At 32.9% G+C, this 24291-nt stretch overlaps 1 protein-coding gene across 1 annotated transcript in view; it reads right to left on the bottom strand.

Moving 5' to 3' along the window:
• The window catches only part of LOC128990840 (protein bicaudal C-like), a 51423-nt gene extending 33883 nt beyond the window's left edge, over positions 1 to 17540 (bottom strand). The window contains exons 1-2 of the mRNA XM_054413453.1: positions 17264 to 17540; positions 565 to 608 (exon numbers count right to left, since the gene is read on the bottom strand). Coding sequence (XP_054269428.1) covers positions 565 to 608; positions 17264 to 17462 — 243 coding nt within the window. The 5' untranslated portion in view covers positions 17463 to 17540. The remainder of the gene's footprint in view (positions 1 to 564; positions 609 to 17263) is intronic.
• Positions 17541 to 24291: the final 6751 nt, after the last annotated feature.

Raw genomic sequence — 24291 nt, 5'->3', positions numbered from 1 at the left:
TAAGTAGCTTACCATAGGTACTTATTTATTTTTATTTCACTATTCTATTCAAGCTAATTTCTGTAAAAAGTGTTTCATTGTATACAAAGGCCCAAGAGTCCAAAGAGGCGCTGCCTTTCTTCATATTAAATTTATTTAATTTAATCCGGACTTTCAATGATCTGGACTAATTAATCCTCAATTAATTTATGGGGGTCTACTGTATATTGGTTATTATCATGTATTAAATTCAAAATACAGAAACACACTTTTATGAAATATTTTCATTAATTCTATAAAAATATATTTCTCTTAAGGCTTTGGTACCAGTTTGGCCATAGAGTATTATATAACTAACGGTATGTACAGTATTAATAATTTATCTACAGTTAGGCACCGAATTTGTTCTTCCTCTGAAGTAAAAAAATACCATTACTATTTCATAGGAATAAAAAAGGCAAAGATTTAAGGAAAGTAAAGGTTAAAATAAATAGTTTAGAATGGAATATCCAAAATAAAATGTTAATGAAGCGCCAATTGTTTACACCATATGTAGGGATGAAAACAATGTATATTTTAACTTACTCTTTGGAAAAATTCATCAGCTGGCTCCGTCAGTTCATCTGCCACTGAAAACCCCAGACAGGTTAAGTTAATGTGACAGTTATATAATCTTGTAACATTTTTGTATTTGATATTGAACCTGTACATTTTATTATAATAATTATTATAATTTTATTACTAGATTATCCAAAATTCATAGAGGTATTTCATTTTTCCATTAGTACAGGGTGGGGCAGGGAAATATCCCTACTTTTAAGATGTACTTAGCCCACAATTATTTTTGCATCAATGTCTGGTCCCTTGTTTAAATAGATGATCCAATCCAAACTATTAATTGCTTGTCCTCTGGTACTGTGACCAAAGTATAAAATAAAAATTGTCAACTGTTACCTAAAACAAGATAGAAACATGTAGTCAACATTATACATTTCCGGTACCAACATGAAACACACACAAAACGTAAATTTCAAACTTTAAATGAAATTAAATGTAATTTCTACTTTATTGAGGTGAACTAAGGACCTCGTGGTCCTTTCTGGCAGTTGACCTCTAAAAACGAACAATAATAACATAACTATAACTACAAACGAACTCCATATGTGCGGTATCTCATAACATTAACAGAATAAAAGCAACATACCTGTAGTCTGAAATAAAACAAAATAGGTCTAATGTTGAATAGCATTATCATGAATTTCTTTCCTGGTTATAATAATCATACTAATACCCCGTAGCGATCAAAAAGTTTGGCAAGATAGTTTGTGTCTACAGGAAAGGGTAAAGCCCGCTAATAGCCTGCTTCCTATAACACACAGTCACACACGTACACCGGCTGCTGCACTCACATTATTATAGGTTGATAAAGCTGTTTGCACTACAAAGTCATAATCTATCTATCTATCTATCCTATCCTATATTCTAATATGAGCAATGTTTGCTTGTATGTATGCATGTATGCATATATGTATGCTTGCTTGCTTGCACCAAGATCTCGAAAACGGCTCCGACGATTTTCTTAAAATGTTGTAAATAGTTTATTCCTGGCCTAAAAACGAGATAACTGCAGTTAGAACTGCCAACAAAATCTAATTATGTAGAAAAATGAAACTGAAAGTCAAATTTTTTTTAACATTATTAGTCTTATGGGTTGCTAAGTAACCATCTTGGCTGAATTAAATAACAACGAAAAAGTAAATAGAAGACTTGTAAGTTGTCTATCAACAGTATAATAGCAAATTAAAAATACAGTACAAAAAGTACATCAGTTGTTACTTTTGAGCAAAGATTATACTGAAGATTACTCGATACATTGTAGTCAAGGGTAGCAGTGCGGAGTGTGGAATCTGTTTGTGACGATTAGATTACGGTATCTGCAATCCTTAAATGCTATGGGAAGGGAGGGAAACAGGTCCGCGACGTAGGAAATGATGAAGGAAGTAGTAAAGGTGAGCAGTCTGGAGTGTGGGAACTGTTTATGACGATTAGATTAAGGTATCTACAATCCTAAAATGCTATGGGAAGGGAGGGAAACAGGTCCGCGACGTAGGAAAGTGATGAAGAAAGTATTAAAGGCGAGCAGTCCGGAGTGTGGGAACTGTTTATGACGATTAAGGTGTCTGCAATCCTAAAATGCTATGGGAAGGGAGGGAAACAGGTCCACGACGCAGGAAGTGGTGAAGGAAATAGTAAAGGCGAGCAGTCTGGAGTGTGGGGAATGGATCCATGTATCTGCAATACTAAGACTGCTTTCAGAGTCAACTAATGATGTTCCCCGAGCAAAGCTCGGTTCCCAGGTACTAATACGCTACATCAAACTTTGTGAACAATAATGCTTTTTTGTTTTAAGATTTAACCCCACTTGTTATATACCAAAATGTTCGTCTGAGTGTTTAATTTTGCAAACTGACCTTACATTTTTGATAGATCCCTTGGGCTCTGCCCCAGTGGCTTTTAAAGTTTCCATGCTATCCTAATGAAGAACATATTTGTTTACATCATGATCAGCTGGATAATTTAATTGCTGTTAACATTTTAGTTGCAATTTAAGGAAACGTGTGCTACAAATATTTACTGACTTGGGTAAAATGAAATATTTACTATTTGAATTTGGGTTGGCGTAAATATTACAATGGGAAAATCGAGAAAGCCTGGACAATTTGATACACTAAAAAAAAAAACTGAATTAACACTGAGCTACATTTCTTGAGGAATCATTGAAAGAGAAGATTTTCAAATTATGGAAACACTAGCAGAGTACCCGTCCTTCGTACGGGATTGGCATATAAGTATCAAATGCTTATTGCATTTATACTCAAGGTTTGCGTTTAGAATGGTGGAGGACACAGTTTGATAAAATTTCATTCTTTAAATTTACGGTATAGGTACTATAGTATTACCTTTGACTCTTAGTCAATGGTATTACACATCTATTATACCCATAATTAATGGCCTAAGTATAGTAACTACTACTACTAGTAGTTCTACTACTCAGGCCTACATCGTAAATATTTCCATAATCTTTGAGTGGACTCTTTTAAAGTCATTGGAAATTATGACTGTTATTCGTTTTAAAATAACGCCTCTAACACTTCGCAATTGCTCGAATTCGAGCAACGAGGTACACTAGTTCTTATTATCCACTCAAGTTCAAATAAAGATTTATGTTGATGCAGATTTCCAATCATTTATTAATATCCCAAAGGGACTTTTATTACAAAAAACAACAAACTTCAATAACATTAACAGGAGGCTTATGAGACGGGTTTTTAAATTCAACCAGTTGAATTTTAATTTCATTTGGGAGGAATAACAAATTATATTATAGTCTAAAAACCCCCTTCAAAAATGAAAGTAAATGCATAAAGGAGTACAAAGCATGTGTAATTATCAGTATTCAGGACTAGTTGTGGTTTGCGAAGAATAAATATTGGCAGTAGCTCAAAAGTACTAAACGATAAACTCACACAAGGATAGTACAGTAGTGCTCGACTAATCTGTAGGTTCGATCCTGATAATGATTAGTTTGTTCCAGCTTGTTACGCTAGGCAAACAAAGAACTGATGCAAATGTATTCGACTTGGGCCCGTTTAGTCAATTGAAGAAAGCAAGATGCATCAGATAGTAGGCCTACAATCAAAATTCAAGTACGAGTAGAAATTAATACAATATTTTTATATTCGAATCATTGAAAATATCGAGGAGTATTTCTTTGTATGCTGTGTAACATGGTAATAATTAATTAGAACAATAAAAAATGCAACCAGATAAATACAATAGGGTGTATTTTTTAATGGAAAAATAGTTTTGAACACTTTCCTCAGTCACAATCCCCATACTTGAATCCCTTCCTCTTTCATACTAACTAGGAAAATGTGTTAGTTATTATCAGTAAACCTGTTTATCTGCTAATCTCTACCAAACATACGAAAAGGGGTTTGTAAACTTGTTACCTATTAAATTTAATCCCAAGGGATAAAAGATAGTTTAAAAATAACCTAAACTTTTTTCAAACATGCAGATGTAAAGAACACTGAAAAACTGTCATCAACAACCAGTCTCTCATTTTCCTGTGAAACACGAACAAATACTGGTTACTTCGCATTAACAGATGGACAGAAAACACGCAAAAAAACATGCTTCAAAAATAGACTACTGTATATAGGTTTGGGTTTTGTAGGTGTAAAACGAGAAATCAATTAATATACAGGGTGATTTGTACTCAGTGTGACAAAATTTTTTTGATGTAAGTACAAAGTAAATGAAGTGTGATGATGCATATCAAATGTTCCAAGTCTCAAAATTAGCGTCCCAAAAAATTATTTTATGTTTTTCATAAATAACCATGCTTTTAAACTTAATACAGAGATTTCTTAATTACCTGTATATTGATTTGAGTAGATAATGTAATTTTCGTGTTCTACATTAAATTTTGAACAAGAATAATGGAAAATGACGGAGGATCAGTTGTAAAATCTCCATTGTAAATAGATTCAAAGATAAAAATTAAGATATTTGATACAAATTTTAAAAACAATAGTCTATTGCATTTTTCACACCCTGTATACAAGAAAGTGTCGGAATATATTAAAAACTGCGCCATTTTATAAGCTTTCCAACCATATGCTACACTATTGAGGTTTAGATATATCTTTTTGTTTGTTTTAGTGGTTTGAATACCAGAAAACAGGGAACTTTTTTACTGTTTTTACTGTTCAAGCTGAAACAAACATACAACTTTTGCTTAATACCTGCCGACTTTCTATGTTTTAAATGTTAAAGACACCATGCTTTGTAGTCTTCAAACCATTAAAGCGTACATAAGCAGACATAAACCTCAATAGTGTAGCATATGGTTGGAAAGCTTATGAAATGGCGCAGTTTTTAACATATTCCGACACTTTCTTGTATACAGGGTGTGAAAAATGTAATAGTCAATTGTTTTTAAAATTTTTATCAAACATCTTAATTTTTATCTTTGAATCTATTTACAATGGAGTTTTTTCAACTGATCCTCCGTCATTTTCCATGATTCTTGTTCAAAATTTAATATAGAACAAGAAAGTTACATTATCTACTCAAATCCATAAACAGGTAATTGAGAAATCGCTGTATTAAGTTTAAAAACATGGTTATTTTTGAAAAACATAAAATAATTTTTTGGGAAGCTAATTTTGAGACTTGGAACATTTGATATGCATCATCACACTTCATTTACTTTGTACTTACACCAAAAAAATTTTGTCACACTGAGTACAAATCACCCTGTATATCCAAAGAATGTACAGACAAAGCTCTAGATATATTGTTTTAATTTTATTACTATTTTAATGCATTTTATCCAAAAGGGTTATGTTGAAATAGTAGTTTACGCAACGATTGCGTTTAGTCTTTACGACACGAGTAGAAAATTAAAAACTTCTAAGAGTGTCGTAAAGACTATTAACGCAAGTTGCGCACACTACTTTACCTCCGACCGTTTTTTAATTACTAACAATCTGGTTTTTAGTTACTAACAATCACTACTCATAACTTCTTAGAGAGGTTATGTTTTCGTTTATTGTATTTGCCACTGAAAGTGATGCAACGACTTATTGTATAATCAGCTGATTTCATGTAATTACGTGTTTGTAAAACTTCGTTAAATAATAAGTTACCTTTTTGAGGGAGTAGGTTCTGCTAGCAGCATTCTTGCCATAAATACTGTATCAAGTAGGCTACAATTAGGGAAATATTGCATTTAATTTTTTTTTACGACTAAATTATTATAGTGAAAGAGTTAATTTACAGTTAGATCTCAGCATCGAATAATATAGAACATTACAAGCAGTTTGTGCTCTCATTCCCATCTCGTCAACTTCACTTTCACTAACTGACATTTTTAAAACAGTTTAATCTACCTTCTTCCAACTTCCACCAACTTAGGTTTAAGAATACGCGAGTATCAACAGGAACAAGTAAGATCAACAATTAAAATTGTCAACTGATCAGCTGATCAGCTGATTTGTTATTGGAATATAACAATTAAAACACTGGAAATACTAATAATTAATTGTTAAACTGTAAATACTAATAAAGCTAAGAAATTGTGTTTATTTATTAAATTACCAAACCCATTTTTACCATAAACCACCATAAATCATAAACATTCGCTATCTAAAATTAATTTTCAAACCAATAAATAATAATTTAAAGCACGTATGATCATATTTGACTTTGATGTGTTTCTAAATCAAAATATAACTCCTCTCAGTACGGTACTTTCCATCTTTTAACGTGGCAATAAACTGTTTCAAAACTGTCGTTATCAGAACGAGTTTTATAAAAGAGTAAATTTGCAAAGATAGGTTGAACTCTTGGACCTCTTGTTGAACTGCGAGTTAGATAAACAAAAATGGCTTAGTCAGGTCTATTATTTTTAGTATTCACTGTTAAACAACGAATTTAACTTATCTTCTATGATACTTTGCACAATCCACTTCAGCAAAAATTAACATTTTAATAGCAAATATCAGTTTTACTTAAGTTAAGAACAGTGCATTATTTGTCTTATTTGTCAAAATAACATTATTTGAATCTCAAGAACTGTGCTAATGATGAGAATTGGGCCTCAGTAGCACTACGACGGCATGGGTCAAATAAGGCCCACGTCGTCGTGGACGTGTTTCATTTGGTCTGCAAATAAACACAAATGCCAAATGTAAACTATATCATACTAGCAACAGAGCCCGTTGTGGTTAAATACAACGGTCTCTAGTAAAATAATGGTTATGAAATCCATACACCACTTTACTCACTAACATAACACATAGCACATAACATAGCACATAACATTAGAATCACACACATAACATAAGGAACACACTTTAAACACAAATGCAAATTGTTAACAACAACATTTAATAAAATAAAAATCAATTAAATAACAATATAACAATAAGATGTTAAATTATTAACACATGTTTCGTATGGTTAGATTATGCATACTGGTAAACCGATTATTGCCATATATACAAATTATTGGTTTTTCTTTTCCGAGTCGTGTTAGCTCTTCTACCCGCCCGATTTTCATAATTTTGGTCTTAAAATAAAGCTATGCAAGCACATATTTGTAATCAAGCATCATCATTAATTTATCTAATGTACTTACTCAACAAAAAATATAAATTTGATTTTTATGATTTTTTACTTCAATTAAAGATTTATTCCAGCAGTTCTAATTACATTACCCTATATGTTTTGGTCTGAAAACTTTTAGTGAAATACCAGCTTAGATTTAATCAATTGATTATTAAGATTCCTAAGATTCCGATCTTAATAATCCTACCTAAAGCACATTGCTGAATCACGAATCAACAATAATTATAATCATTTTAGTACTTATCTGCAATCAATGATACGTAACTCTATTTTTATATGTCTTGGTCTTCAAATACTTCAAAGGTAAAGATACTGTATCGGTCAATCAGAAAACATAAATTTGATTATATCTTGGATATGGAATTTAGTTTGAGGTATATTTACTCAATTCTAATTACGTTATTCTATTTGTTTTGACCTAAGAACCTTTAGTGAAATACCAGCTTCCATTTGAATGATTGATTATTATTAAGATCGGACGCACCTAAAGCACACTGCTAAATCACGAACAACCCAAATAGTTATAAAAATTGAGTTATTTATTATCGATTTATAGTCAAACAATCTTGCTTGCAACCTCAACAGTAACTGTCGACTTTGATGGGTTTCACCTAGTAAATCTAAAAAAATCAAACTTTCATAACTATTTGCAAATTTACGCGAATTAGGCTTTCCAATGACCTATTAACTAATAAAATCGGTTCAGTAGAACTGTAGATTTAATTGTACAAAGTTTAACAATGACATCTTTAATTCAGTATTTGCTCACCACTATAAATTGGGAGGTTACTTAACGTTTTTGCGAATTACTTTGAAATGGTGAGGAAATCGACCACAAACGAAGGTGGTATTCTGATAGAGAAAAAAATTTCCTACAAATTACTATCATGTATTTCTTGAAAATACTCAATAAAGGCAGCCTAGAGTTGGCTACAAATATAAACTTGGAAAAATGCGTTTTAAATGTACTATTGTTTTTTCCTACAGTTACCTAACAATGTACATGTTCTCTCACTGATTTGAGAAAGCAAAGTGGCCAATTCGCTCATCAGTGAGACAATGTTAACATTGTCTCACTCTAATTACTTTGTCTCACTCCAGATTTGCAACGTGAAGGCACGAAATATTGAGCGCGTCATGCAGGAAACGTCGTATGCGCGCGAAATACGTTGGCAGCACTGGCCAGGTCAGCTGTTGTACTGTTGTATTTGTCACTTTACATGAAATGTTATATTAAAAGTTCACTTCTGTGTAAAAATAGGTTATGTTTCTTCACCAATTTATTTGTTTTATGGTAACTGTAGGAAAAGTATAATGTGCAACTCGAGTTCAAAGTACAATTGCCTCACTCGAGAAACCATTCCTCACTCGCCTACGGCTCATGAGTAAGGATTTCTCTTGAGTGAGTCAATTGCTCACTTTTCTCACTAGTTGCACAAATAACTATTTCTTCCACCTCAAATATGTAATAAAATCAAACTGTCCTAATTATTTGTATATATAGGCTACACGAGTTTTACTTTCCAACGACCCATTAAGTAACAAAATCAGTCCGGTAGAAGTCTAGATTTAGTTGTACAAAGTTTAACAAAAATATATCTGTTTCAGTATTTTCTCACCACTATAAATTTGGAGATCATTTAGCTTATTGCAAATAACTTTTGAATGTAGGGGAAATCGACCAAAGTGAATGTGATATTCTGAAAGAAAAGAAAATTTACCACAAATAACTACTATGCATTTCTTGAAATTACTTAATAAAGGCAGCCAAAAGCTGGCTACAAATAGAAACTTGAAAACAGAAACTTGAAAAAAGCAGTTTTTAATGTATTTTTGTTATTTTTACTGTTTCACCACAAATATTTAATAAAACCACGTTTTCATTATTATTTGCAAGTCTACATGAATTAGGCTTTCCAATGACCCATTAATTAACAAAATCGGTCCAGTAGAAGTCTAGATTTAGTTGTACAAAATTTAACAAAAATATTCATAACTCAGTATTTTCTTATTACTATAAATTCGGAGGTTGCTTAGCTTTTTTTCCAAATAACTTTTAAATGGAGACGAAATCGACCAAAGTGGAAGGTGATATCCTGAAATAGAATAAAATTTCCTACAAAATGATAACATGCACTTCTTCGAAATACTCAAAATAAGTAGCGAAAAGTAGCATCCAATTAAAAAGTGTGAAAAACGCCGTTTTCAATGTATTTCTTATGGAAAACATGTGTTTTTTTTTCACCATAAATCATAACAAAAACAAACTTTCATAATTATTTGCAAATCTACACGAGTTGAGCTTTCCAACGACCCATTAACTAACAAAATCGGCCCAGTAGAACTCTAGATTTAGTTGTACAAAGATTTTTAAACTGAATTACCTTTCTATATTAAATTATATGTAAGTAGATGGTTTATTGTTTTTTGTAGTGGTTGTTTACTTTTGTAATATGTTCTGTTTTAGTGTGTTTTTGTCAGTGAAAATAAGGCGTTTTTCTTTAAAAGACAATCTAATAGTAGGCCAGTCAATATAAAAACACGAAAAAAGGCAATCATCGCAAACGCGCATGTATCTACGATTTTTGTATATGTTGTTAGGTCCCCTAAGAGGAGTTTATACCCAAGTTTGCAACCCTGAAAACCATGTGCTACTCCAATGACACTCGAAAAACTGTAAATTTCTGGCTCATTTTTTGTTTTATTGAAAAAACTAATTGAAGGAAGCGTTAATCAGGTATATGTGTCCGATACTTTTTTAAAGTTAACTAAATTTGCAACAATTGGAACCAATTGGGTTCCAATTGTTGCAAATTTAGTTAACTTTAAAAAAGTATAGGACATATACCTGATTAACGCTTCCTTCAGTCAGTTTTTTTTTTCAATAAAACAAAAAAATAGCCAGAATTTTACAGTGGAGAACAGCGTGGGAGAAGCACAGGGTTTTCAGGGTTGCAAACTTGGGTATAAACTCCTCTTAGGGGACCTAAAAACATATACAAAAATCGTAGATACATGCGCGTTTGCGAGGTTGAATGCTGTTATTGACTGGCCTATAGGCCTCAAAAAGGATTTCGTTTGGTAATGGTAATGGTATGGTAGGCCTAATTCGTAAAAATAAATATCAAAAAGGTTAATAGAGTTAAACACTTCTTAATAAAGACTTTGATTTTTTTACACTTTAAAATATCCAAACGAAATATAAAAAACAAATTAGTTTTAAAATTTATCGTGTTATTATACGATTGATTGAACGTGTACAAAATTGCTAAAGGCTGGCACATTTCCTATATTTCCGCAGCGTGCTTATTTATTTTGAAAACTACATAAATTATTGAATATTTGTTATCATCCCGAATATATTATGTTGACTGACCTAACTATTATTTCAGTAGTCATATCCACTGCTGTGTTAACTACAATAATTTCACTTTTACACAATGGACCAAACATACTATCGTATAGATTAATCATCCCCATGACCCACAGACAAGTTGAGTATATCTCTTTCCGGTTTGTACAGTACAAGTGAAGATTTGATCTTAACCGTAATTTTTTTATTATCAAAAAACTTAAATATATCAAAATACCACTACCACATTTGTTTTTTTAAACATTGAATTGATTTTCTTCTGTTATTGTAATCTAAGATAAAGTTCGAATTGTAAAAGTTACCCTATACAAATTATTTGTTTTAGATTAACGATATTTCCTCAACAACTAACTTTTCTATATTTTCCTAATGTAATCTATCGAAATGTCTGTACTCATTTTAGTAAGTAAACACTTTTTCTATCACCTGCCCTTCATGTTTTTAAACTAAGAGCCAAGAGTCAAGGAAGTTCTCTTCAGGCTTGGTATAGATGAGGCCGCCATTATCAGATTATAGCTGATTACCTGCGCATTAGTTAGACCTGACCCTTGTTCCCCCCATCCTGGGCCAGCATGTTATAGATTATAGCATCTTATAGGTACATTTCGAGATCCCATCTGATCAACACTGTATTTTTTTATTTTACTCATTTGTTTTTGTTTGATATTTTAAACGTCTTAACTATTTCCCTAAACCGATTTTTTGTTTTATTTAACAGATTATTTGAATTTATAAACATTATTTTCTTGTCTATATTTATAAAAGAGGAAGTTTGTATATTTGTATATATATATTTGAACGTTATGGACTCCGAAACCGCTTGACAGATTGTAATGAAACTTTCAGGCATTATTACGCATTATTCAAAGATGGTTTGTGTGAAGTTTGGTGCAGATCCGTCAAAAGAACTCCGCCCCAGTGGCTCTGGAGTATCCCACGTTAACCTTATGAGTACTCATATTTAAATGGAATTAAAGAATCTTAACAGCTGTTCAACTAAAAAAATTGATTCTGTGATGATCAATAGCATTAAAAGTTACAAAATGTACCAACAGGATGCAGCACTATTCATTGTCTAAATTCATGACAACAGTTGCTAATTTCAAACAAGCAGCTGCCATACAATATAAACTCAATAGTTTTATTATTAAGTCAAACGGGGTGAAGCCCGTGGGTAACAGCTAGTTAGAATTAATTGTTAAAGTAGGATTGTTTACAATTATGTTTATGTTTTAATTTAATAAATAACGAGGTGTTAGCCCGTCCTACGTACGGGAATTCAGTAGTCAGTTAAAACCGTGTACAATTCAGATCAGCTAGTTTACACATATAAAGACAAAGCTTCTTGCAGTTTTAATGTGAAAAATCATCTTGTAAACAAATGTTGTGTGACCAAATATGTTTTTATTCCATCATAGGCCTATACGATATGCATTTTAAATCCGATAATTTTACAATAAAACAGCAATTCTGCAATTTTTACGATGTGAAAAGCGTTGAAGTGAGATTTGCAACCGATTTGCACAGACGCACACTAATTATAAGTAGCCTACAGTAGAGAGAGTTAATAGTCAATTGAGAAGTTGACTTAGTCAACGATACCACCTTCCATAGCATACCAGCCTCTTCCATAATTTATTATTATCACCACAATACAACTACCATACACAATTTCCAGTAGGTCTGAATAGAAACGACCTAAAATAAAACGATAATATCCAATAAAATTCACAGTACACATAAATCGTCACACCTATCCTTTATATCAATTTCACTGCATTAATTGCTAAATAAATAAGTGTAAACAAAGAAAAGTAAAAACAATAACAGTTTGTTTTGAAACAGCTGTTTGGTTCAAATAACATTCATTTGAAAAAAAAAGAACTCATTACTAAAAGAACTGGTCACATGTAGCAGGAATATAAAAAGTAAACACGCTAGTAAAGCTAATGACGTAATTGTCAATGTTTATTATCCATCCCGTTATCAGTTCTATCCTTAATAATTACCCACCCTCATTGAATAAGTGTGCATCGTAATTTCCCGTATTAGTTAATTTAAACTACAATATATTCATAGTTGAAATAAAAGTGATATTTTCACGTTTGGGGGCGCTGATAGGCACTCCCAAACGTAACCACACTGAACACGATTTCATAAAAGGGTGGTTTGTCTAATTGCAGTATCCTAGGTCAATGTTCACGTTGTGTTCAATCTTTGTATAAAACTCGGCTGAGGTTGTGGTGGTAATTTAAAATCGTGATTCCTGATTATTCTTGATCTTCTTTTTATGACATCAATATTTCCGGGCCTAATCCAAACAAAGTTAAAGCAGACAAACATTGATTGTAAACAAAAAGCTACCATGAAGAATTAAAACGAGTAAACATTGTAATTTTTCTATTCTTTCCTCGAAAAGTGGAATAGTAAAATAATTTGCATTTATCCTTTTTTATTAAGACTCGTGTACAGTACAGAGCCTCGATTTGTACTGTGGTTTAATTAATTTTGGTCTAAACTATTTTAAACTGTGGTCTAATTATCTCTACTAATCTTACTTATTTCCTATAATCAATGACAAAATAAGAGTAAATAAAATAACCTCATAGTTCCATAGTTTATATTTAACCAGCTGTTAGTTAAAACAAATTATATTGCTCTAAAGCAAATCGAAGATATCAAAGATTGCTTTAAAAAAATAATTTGAACATCCTAGTATTTTACTATGTATAATTAAATTAATCTGTCATCCTCTTACAGAAGAATTGAACGTATCAATAATTTGCATTACACATAGTATAAATAAGTCAACCCTGAGTATGTCTTTACATTTTTATCCAAATGCTGAATTTGTGACACAAAAGCTGAATGTTTACAGCTGTTATGTTAAGCAAATTATTTTATGCCTAAAGCTAGTTTAGAATCTTAGCGTCGGCTGCTAGACTTTTAAAAAATTAAAACTTAATTTCTAAAAAACTGGGACACTAAACTAAAATTATGGCTTCGACATTCCCTAGTTCTCAAAATTATCTTTCTTTCAACACAAAAATCATGAAAATCCGCCGAGTGGTTGATTCAGAATCGTGAAATAAAAAAACACTCTTTCGTTTTAATATTATAGATGTTTGATAGTGTGTGAATAAGGAGTTTTATTTAACACCGTTCAGCTTCAAAAGACTTCCATACCCACACAATCTAACATAAATTATTAAGTGAATAATAATCGTGCGTGCTATCTCAGGTATTAAAATGCCCCCCAATTTGTCATTAAACCACCACATTACTGTCATTAAAAGAAGGAACTCCAATAATACTAACTAGTGTACATGTTGTACAATTCGAGCAATTGCAAAGTTTTACAGGATTTATTTTAAAACGAACAACTGTCATATTTACAATTAAATTAAAAGAGTCAACTCAAGATTACCGGTGTGTAACTCAGACCGTGTTTATCTTCGTTATTGATAAACCTAAATCATTCCGGCCGGTTTTCTCCTTCTCAAAATACCTCGCTGTACAGGCAACACAGGTCATTGATAGAGGGCCAATTGAGAACGAAAAGTCATTTTGGGGTAGTGTTAGGGTGCATTTGTAACCAATAGTTGAGATTGTCCAGGGTCAGGTGCTGACTGTGATGAGTTAAACCTATTACGCGCCACTGTTCTGTAGCCGCTTCGTTATCACGATTACGCCTCCTGTCTATGTTTCGTTGTCGTGGCGTCGGAGGCATTTAAAAGAAGAAAAAAAATAAACAAATTATAGCTACACAAAACAACGATAAATGCACAAATTTAAGTTACAATCATACTAACACGATCCGTCATAGCGACACAAAACAACGATAAATACACAAATTTAAGATACAACCATACTAATACGATCCGTCTTGGGGGTTATGTTTAAACAAACTCAAATAGTAAATAAACGTACTCAATGTGTTTCATTGAATTGAAAAATAAATAACAGCAGTTAAATTATACAGCTGATCAAAATGTAAACAATTATGTTCTTCATAAGGATAACATGGGAACTTTCAAAGCCACTGGGGCAGAGCCCAAGGGACTTTTTCAAAAATGTAAGGCCAGTTTGCAAATCTACGCGACACGCTCTTTCCAATGAGACGTCAATGGATAAAATCGGTTAAGAAATGGCGGAGGAGTTCAACCGACAAAGTTTCATGTAGCGAATTAATTATATAGATACTATTTATCGTAAGGAATAAATTACAATAATTTAAAATAATAGTTTTTTGCGCAGCAACGCACGCCGGGTAACTGCTAGTTTAAGTAATAAAAATCGTTACCACTGTTTGTCAATACATGCATTGCATAACATGTGTCATGTGCAAAACAAAAACAAGATATTTCCATAAACAAGTCATATTACCCAACCTAAATATCATTAGATTCAACGAGTTCTTAGGTTTACTGCTACGGGAAGAAAGTTTTTGTTTTATAAAATGTTAAAAGTATAGGTTAATACCCCCGTCGCAGCAAACCTGCAGACTACGCGAATTTCCATTTGCCCGGCTTGATTTCTACTAAAATATTCCCTAAATATTGTCAAATTTATTTCCTATTTAAATAACATTCATTTTAGTGAGTAGTTAGGTTTGCTGCTACGGGGAAGATATTGAGGTGTGCTTATTTACTGTAATACTAGCTGTACCCGCGGGGTTTGCCCCGTTTAACTTCATATGTGAGCTCGTTCGCATGGCTCAATCACGTCCTGGTTGAAGTTCGTTCGCTACGCTCACTCACCTTTACGGTTGGAGCTCGTTCGCTGCGCTCACTTGCCTTCAGGTTAGCTCGTTCGCTACGCTACCTCGCCTCCAAGTTGAAGTTCATTCGCTACGCTCACTCACCTTTTGGTTTCAAATTAGCTGTTGTCAAATATTAACTCGTTCGAATAAACGTAGGTTTACACGTTTGTACCAAATTTTATCATAATCAGATCATTTTTGCTCGAGTTATCGCGCTAACGGACATATATATATGCATTTGAACGGATGGTGTTTTTGGCCTCTGGGGACCTCAAAATGAAATAGTAAATCGGTCCCGGGTCTAAGGTCTTATAAGACCTACGGTAATAGCTTATTCCCTATATGGGAAATTCGCTCAAATGAATGAATTTGAAAAAAATGATCTACGAAAGTGTTTTTTACGCAACCCAAATTCAGGACCGGGATACACATTTTAACGACAGAACAAGTGTATGTTAGTATTTTCTTTACTTCATTGCCGATCAGCTGAAATGCATTGTTGCATAGCTGAGGTTTAGTGTTATTAGGAGTGTATTGCAAATAAGACTCCAAATGTGTTCTGTGAAATCACCTGTTTTCGTTTTATAATTACTAGCTGTTACCCACGGGCTTAACCCCGATCGACTTCATAAGTATTAATAAATCCATTGATTGGTTAAGTTAAGTTGAAATAAACAAAACAGAATACAGCAATACAAACACATAATCACAATTGATTTTAATAAGGTAATAAATTGAAAGACTAACATACAATTAAGTATAGCCACAACTATTTTTATTTTATATATTTATACATGTTTTTATGTTTATTTTTAACATTAGGTATATAGAAAGTTCCCTTTAGAAAGGAATTACGACCTTAAAGGGCAATTTATGAAATAATGGATATTTTTGCGCAAGGTTTCTCGTTATAACGAACATTAATTTTAAGTTTATAGTTTATGGGGGTGTGACTTGTAGTTTTCTCAAAAGCTCATGGGTATACTTTGGGATTTATACATGGATTACCTGTGAAAATGTATGCTTAGATTGTTTACCACGTAAATAGTTATTTGTGTAACTAGTGTGCGATTGTGGAAAGTTTATCGAGCGCAGCAAAGGCAATTTTCCACTCGCATTACACATTATATTTTTTGTACAGTTATCACTATAAGGCTTATAAATATAGTCTTTCAAATACTGTACAATACGTTTTTAGGTTAGATTATAAATCCAAGCGTTGGAAAAATGAGAAATGCTGCACCAGTCGTAGTATCTTTAAGTGTTGCCAACTCATTTTCCTGTGTACACGTATTACGTGCCTAATAACAGCACACTGTTTTGTGTAGTTTGGATGAAATACTGGAGTGCGGCAAAAAATAAATAAGGGCGGCAAAAGTAAGTAAATGCATCAATTAGCTACAGTGCATGGCATGCTATAATAAGTGCAAGGAAGCCCACTTTATTAGGTAACTGTAGGAAAAAAGAATATTGAATATCTTTTTGGTTTTTTCCGAAATAAACAAACAATCATTTGTTACAGTTTCGTCATCTGTTTCAATTTAAAACAATCGAAACTAATGTAAATGTACAATCAATATAAATTCGAACTTGAAATAAAGGACCTAACTAATAAGCATTTTTGAAGTAGAACCACTTGAAGTACAAAATTCAACTTTTAAACCTCGAGTTAGTTAGGATAATTTACTGTCCGATGGGATAAATTTTTAAAACGCTATTTTTAAAACGTTGAAAGAAAGGTAATTGTACAATTTTCTCTTTTGTAGCGAATTTTACCATGTGACTTGGAGTTAAATAATGATGATAATCGGGGTTAATTTATTTAATAAGCTTTTAACTATTGTGTTTATGCTAATGTTTATGTTAGCAGTTGCCAGTTTTCTAACAAAATAAACCACTGGGTTTTAATATAAAAGTGGATTTTACTAAATCTGGAAATCTCCACCAACCTCTGAGCATCACTTCCAGTTTACGCCTGTCCACGCGAAACCTTTCCTGGAAAAGTTGGTCGGCGCCGGTCATACCCAGCTGGAGGGCGAAGTCCTGGAGTTCCTCGCTGTAGCATGTCCCTCTTCCCGAGACACTGGTCCCGGTCGTCCCCTCGGACACCTCTGACATGGAGTCCATGGCTTTACCTTCCGGCCTCATCCTTCCTCGTCCACTGCTATCGCTATCGTCCTGGGCCAGACGAATCGGTTGAACAACGAGTAATCGAAAGTGTAACGAGTACTAATGCGAAAGTTCAATTCGGTTGTGTGTGGTTCAAACTTTGTTTTAATGTAAAATTGTTATTTAATAGTTTGTAGGATAAACTTTATATTGTTTGGAAGTTTAAATTAAATACTCGCAAAAGAAGATAGAAGTGTTTTCATAACCACTACACTACCGATAAAATTAACGTTGACTAAGTAGGAATCCAATCGATTGTAATCACCACATAGACTACGTAGTCCTTCCTCATGCAGTGATAACGGGCAGGAGCCTGCTAACTGATAAGGACACTACTCTGATTGGCTGAAGACCATCACCTGACTCTTCGGCATTCAATGCACTGTATTCCAGTTGTTTCAAGTGAATTCTTTAAAAATATAATAACGTTTAATCTGACGTGTTACTTAGGCTGTTACTGACTCGACCTAGTTTTTGACATTCAAGATAATTTGAACCAGTTGAAAAACCTCTGTTAGCGTTTCGAAAAGGCGTAACTGTAAATATTCCAATGGTCAAATGAATGGAATCGCAGGGAAAATCTACGCATTTTGTTAGAAAGATATTTTTCTGTAGATTTGCAGAATTCCTTTATGAACTAAACAGTCTAAAAAATACACAAAAAATTAATTCAAAAATTAAAAAAATTAACAATGGGCCTTGTGGGTTGCTAGGCTGGCGACGAAATAGTAACGAAATATAAACAGAAAATTAAAACAAATGGAAGAAATTACAATCACATGTTTTATTAACAGCGTGGGGTGAAAATAGAGAAGCCTGTACATTACATATTTTTGGTCGAGTTTTCGACCACTTGACGACCACTAGTATTATATTCAATTGTATTGTTTAATAAAGCAGCAATCTTTGTCGTGCAATTCAAATGGGAAAATAATTTTAATATAAAGTAGGCCCTATATCGTCCGAGGTTAACACATAATATTCTCTCTGTTGTTTCAATGTAAACAAATGCAACTTAACATTTTTTATTGCAACGTATTGTTATTTTACAATCACGTTTACACAGGATATTACAGCAAAATGTTAAAAAATGTTTCTGACAACAGCTGGTATCAATCAACAAAAGTCTAAATCGTTCTGTAGTAAACTCCAGTATAAACGAGCAAGATATGAAGAATCATATACGGATAGATAGATGAGTCAGCACTTTCAATCCGTGAAAAATAGTCAAATAGGCTATGTTTTTCTGGGTGCAAGGAACAAATCCAAAAGGAGTTGACACAAATTTGTACAATAATTTTATATCATTGTCAACTTCTTGTGGAATATCAAATTCGTGTTTTATACCCTGGAAAACGGTTAACAACATCGTACGTTTTTTAGTAGCATTGTCAGCATTGACTATATAATACTAGTGTTATATAGACTAGTGTTATATAGTCAATATGGTACTAGCCTATTGTCAACAAAAAGTAGTATTATTTTGATTGTTGTAAACATGTGTTTAAACTTCTGTGCAAACGCAATGACAGATAACGATAACTGATCGCTGGTAATTTGTACACAAGTTAGTTCAGTTAATTTTTAACATTGTAAAAACATTTCTTCTCAAACCCATGTCATTCATATGGGGAATATTGTAAAATGTTGTAGTTTGCTTGTTTATGTATATATTTTGATCAAACTTGGCAAATTTATTTATCTTATACTAAGCTATTAATATTTTACAAAAAAAACACACTTTATTAGTTGCCTTGTAGCTGCAAACCTGGGTACTCGTTAAACCTAATGCTATTTAAATAGATTTAATTGAAAATCTGACAAATTGAAATTTGCTTAGTCGGCAGGTTTGCTGCCGCGGGGGTATTTTTATTTCCACTGTTTGATTGCCAGCTGAACTTCAGAAATAGAAAAATTAATGTGTTTACTACTTTTTAAGGGTCTTGAAATAATAAAGTTATAGACGACGGAAATTATAGTTTTACCCTAAAAAAATTCCTACAAGAGGTATTTCTGCGGTTTTCTGTACTATTATGTGTACTGATCAACATACTATAAGTTTACCAAAGTTTGACCACCGGAAACGCTTTATTTTCAAGATGGCGTCCAATATGGTGTAAATTACCTTACGCCTGCAATTTTTGCCCTAGAAAAGTAATACTGGTGTCTACCTATATGTTTTCAGGGCCACTGAATGCAAAAAAATATTTAAAATTACAACAAAAATTTATTTTTTACAAAACAACACATTAACACATTTACATGTATGTTTTACAAGTAGTCATTGTCAACTTCTTCATCCCAAACAGGCTCATTGAATTTATTTTCACAGTTTTCAGTTTGGCACAGTCTACATGCAGACGTGCATGGTAGTCCATATCTTGTGCAACTGCATCGCATTGTTTGACATGCAGTAGTGCAATTGCAGTGTAGAATATGTAGAAGACTTTCTGGTGCAACAGGTTTATTAGTCATTATTGGTACATGCTTATTGCTCTCTAGCTTCCATCCCCAATTAATAGCGTTCATATTTTTTTCCATTCCAGTCCAATTCATGATTTAAAAATTCACTCTTAGGCAATGGTATTTTGTTGATGACTCGGTTAAAGGAAGTTGTTCTGGAGTAAAATATGATGTAGCGTAGCAGAAACAATCTTTTTACTTAAGAGTTTACAGCGCAATGAAGCTAGGGAATTGGCACCCCAAATAAAACTGCCATTATTTTGCTTCCGAGCATCTCTTTGTCAGGGGTTTTTCGGAGTTAGAAACAAATTTGCACAATCTTCAATCGTTGCATTTCTGCTAATAAGCCTCTGGAATGCTGACTTCTTTCCTACACTAAATATGTGCGTGTTGAATCACATCCGGTGAATGCACAAATAGTAATTGCGAACTCAAGTTCTTACCCAGTATTTTTTTTTATCTCATTAATGTCATAGACTTTATGGTTTGTACAAATCTGGAGTAACCGAATCAGCCGCATTCCTTTCAAAACGCAGAACTTCTTTGTATGAAGAACTAAATCCCATGGCATGTAAAGTATCGACAAGAAATTGAGATCGATAGAGATGGTGTACCTGAACTGCAAGGTCGATTTGTAAAGGAGCAACAACAGCGCGTGGTCGGGCTGCTTGGATGATGGCTTGACCAATTCCTGCCACCTTACGATCCGTATTTTCGCCTACAAAAACACCATTTAACAAAGTCTGCAAGCATTCCGGTATGAAAGAAAGGGCGGAATCCAGATTCAGGAATCACTTGGATACTGGTCTGTAACGGACAGAGTGGAGGCCATTATATCAATCCTAATAAGACGGGCTGCTGTTTCGATGATAGCCTTTTTCTGGGATTCCTCGTCCTTTTCAAGTGTGCTGAAATAGGATCTAAGAATATTTTATGTTTTTCCCTTATTGTGACAATATCTAGAAGACCTTATCCCTAAACAAATGAAGGTTATTTTCATACTTCTGTTTTAGCTGTTCTTTCAAATAACTTCTTCCAAATGGTTGTGAATCTTCTCTTTCAAGAAATTCCTCAATTTTTTTCTTGTACGTGAGATATTGTTAGTTTTTCATCATCATTGGTTTCTAAATATCTACATACTTTCAGGAATACTTGTTCTTGATCTTCATTTCTGGGTCGTCTGGGCTTTTTTTCACAGTTTGTGCATTTTGAAACTGCAGTGGTACGAAAGCCAGAACAAAAGTTACTGCTACTGGAGTGGTGGTAAACACAATTAGCGGCGATCAGATCATGTCCATAATATTATATTATTCCTCTCACAATACCCGCCCATTCGTCCAATCGACTACTACAGCAGGCAATTATTGTTTTTACAAATTCTTCTGTCTTGACACAGCTAGCACTAGAACTTCTTTCTGTAACTGCAGTACCGCAGAAGAGACAGTCTATTTGGCTGTTGAAGGGACCTAGATAACCTAGTGCTTCTCTTTAACGTTTCTAATTTATTCCCAGCTTAAATTTGTATGTATCTTATTAATATACCGCTGTCTGCATTTCGCGTGAACTTTATCTCCTGGGTACACAGCACACAATTAATTCTTCTCCTCTTTCCAAACCTGCTTTGTTTATTCCTACAACTCCCTTTTGACGAACTTGTATAGTCTCTGTAGAACAATATAAATCTTCTAAGAACATTTAGTTTTGTTTACGATATAAGAACTCATTACATAATAAACATGAGTAAACAATAAACAGGTTAGCCAACTGTAAATGTGAAATTCATTTACAAAATACTTACCTAAAAAAAACTGTACTATTTTCTCGCTGAATTCAGTAAAATTATGAAATTTCTTTATTTCTGTAGACTTCTGCTATGAAGTAAACCTACTTATTATTACATTTACCCTCTTTTAATTTATTTTATATGTAATATATGTAATAATATATGTCATATATGTAATAATATATGTAATAATATATGTATATATATATTATTATATGTAATAAGGTCTGGTGCCCTAAAAAAGTAGGCGTTCTGAAGAAAAAACGAACCTATAAAAATGTTAACATCACTGTTTACGATGAATATAATTTGAACATAGCCATTTTCGTTTTACGTTAATTAAATTATATAAGTTACGTTTTATTTTGTGAGGTTTTTTTATAAAAATGTCTCATTAGGGATGTTTACTTAATGTATTTGTCTAAAATTAGGTGAACGTTTTTTAGAACAATTTAGACTAAGACAAAAAATGAAAAATAAATCAGAGCCTAGTTTTTATTAGGCTGTTTGAGATAAACATAATACTATAACTATTTAAACATGATAACATATTGTGACATTTTGTTTTTAAATTGAAATGTATGTATAATGTATATGTTTAATTTAAGTTTAGGGACCCTGTAAACGAATTAGTAGACTCTAACTACTTCTTTGGGATGAAATTTGTAGAAGTTTGATATTTGACACCATCTTGGACGCCATCTTGAAATTGAGGCCTTTCCAGTTGTCAAACTTTGGTAAACTTTTGGTATGTTAATCAGCACTCCTAACCCTACCAAAAAACGAAAAAAATCCTTTTGTAGGAATTTTGTGAGGGTTAGGTGGTTTATTTTCATATCTGCAGGCGTCTATTAGAATAATGAGGCTGGCTTTTATCAAATACTGAGCCAAAATGAGTTGCAAAGGTTTCAGCTACTGTACCTTGTCCACAGGAACATATACATGCATAAATTCATAACCTGAAGACCCTAATTCAAAACTAGATACATGTTTCTTGGACTTGAAACAGTTACAAAAAGAAGTAGTATTAACATTTATGCAACCCTCAACAAAAATCAAATAGTTAGTATATGCTGTCCTAACTTTATTTTTATTTCCGATCTTACAGTTTTTAACAAGGCATTATGATAGATTATAAAAGGTATAATGTTACCTGGATCTGCCAAAGTAATCCAAATGCTGTCTAACGACTACGCGTTTCGAAGCAGTATAAGCTTCATCTTCAGGTCGTCAAGAACACATTTCACTCATGAGAGGTCGTCAAATAAATATAATTTTTACACATACTGTACATGGACGGAGAATAGTTACTGTAGGCCTACGAACCGCGTGCGCGCACTTAGACAGGTTAGTCATGACATTATGATAGTTAGAAAACTTTCGATTTTTAGCTTCTTCACTTGATATTTTTTCTTTGTAATTTATTTAGATCGTATATTGGCTTGTTAGCTTGTTTATAAACAACTAGCAAAGTACCCGTCCTTCGTACGGGGTTGGCAATTTTAAAATGCTTATTGCAGTTACACTCAAGCTTTGCGTTTACAATGGGGGAGGACAAAGTTTGATAAAATTTGCTTCTTTAAATTGACGGTATATGGTATACTAATGGTATTACACATCTACCATAGCCAAAATGTTCTACCACTTCACCTAAACAACGAAGAAAAGAAAAATATTACGAATAAAAAAAAATCACAAATTATTCATGACATAAAAAATATAAACATAACTGTAAACAATCCTACTTTGACAGTTCTCCTTGCGTATAACAGTTTTTTGTTGCTGCTTAGTTCAAATTAGCTGTTTACATAAATGCAAAAAAATTTTAGTGCTGCAGCCTGTTGGTAAATCTTATAACTTTTTATGTTTTTGTATATCATAGAACCAACTTTTTTAGTTGAAACAGCTGACTAAATTCTTTAATTCCCATTAAATATGAATATACTCCTTAGGTTAACATGGGGAACTACAGAGCCACTGGGGCGGAGCCTGAAAGGATTTTTGAGATAAGAATATGCCTATATGTTAATCGGGAATGTGAGCTATCATCATGCCAAATTTCAGCCCGATCCGTCCAGTGGTTTATGCGTGATTGAACTTCAAATAAACAAACAAACAAACAAACACACAAACTTTCACATTTATAATATTAGTAAGATTCATATTGTTGTTCGTTATTATTGCATTACCATCATGGCAACTCATATAAGCGTAATTTAATAAATGTACAGTTAGTTTAAAAATTGTATAATTTAAATTTGATTCTACGTAAGCCTTCCCACTGTTTGTTTAAAACATAGTAGGTAAGCGTTTCTAAAATATGTTCAGCCATCATTGCGTGATGCGGTAAACAAGTCTGCATAAAGTAGATACCAAAGAGCTTCGATTAGCTGCGATCAGTAATTTTCAAATAATGTTTGGTTACAAGTTTAACCTCGGAGACACGACGAATTGTTATCCTTGACACAGTCCATCCAGAAATTCTGACAAAAAATGTCTAAAATTAAGTGAACTAACTTGTGTGCAAATTACCAGTTATCGTTATCTCTGTCGTTTTAATGA

The sequence above is a fragment of the Macrosteles quadrilineatus genome, unplaced genomic scaffold (genome assembly GCF_028750875.1).
Source record: "Macrosteles quadrilineatus isolate MER2022 unplaced genomic scaffold, UCM_ALF_1.0 Scaffold_3__2_contigs__length_128488019, whole genome shotgun sequence".
In the NCBI taxonomy this organism is placed as follows: Eukaryota; Metazoa; Arthropoda; class Insecta; order Hemiptera; family Cicadellidae; genus Macrosteles; species Macrosteles quadrilineatus.
The sequence above is the reverse complement of the archived record's forward strand: the minus strand, read 5'-3'. Positions and strand labels throughout refer to the sequence as shown.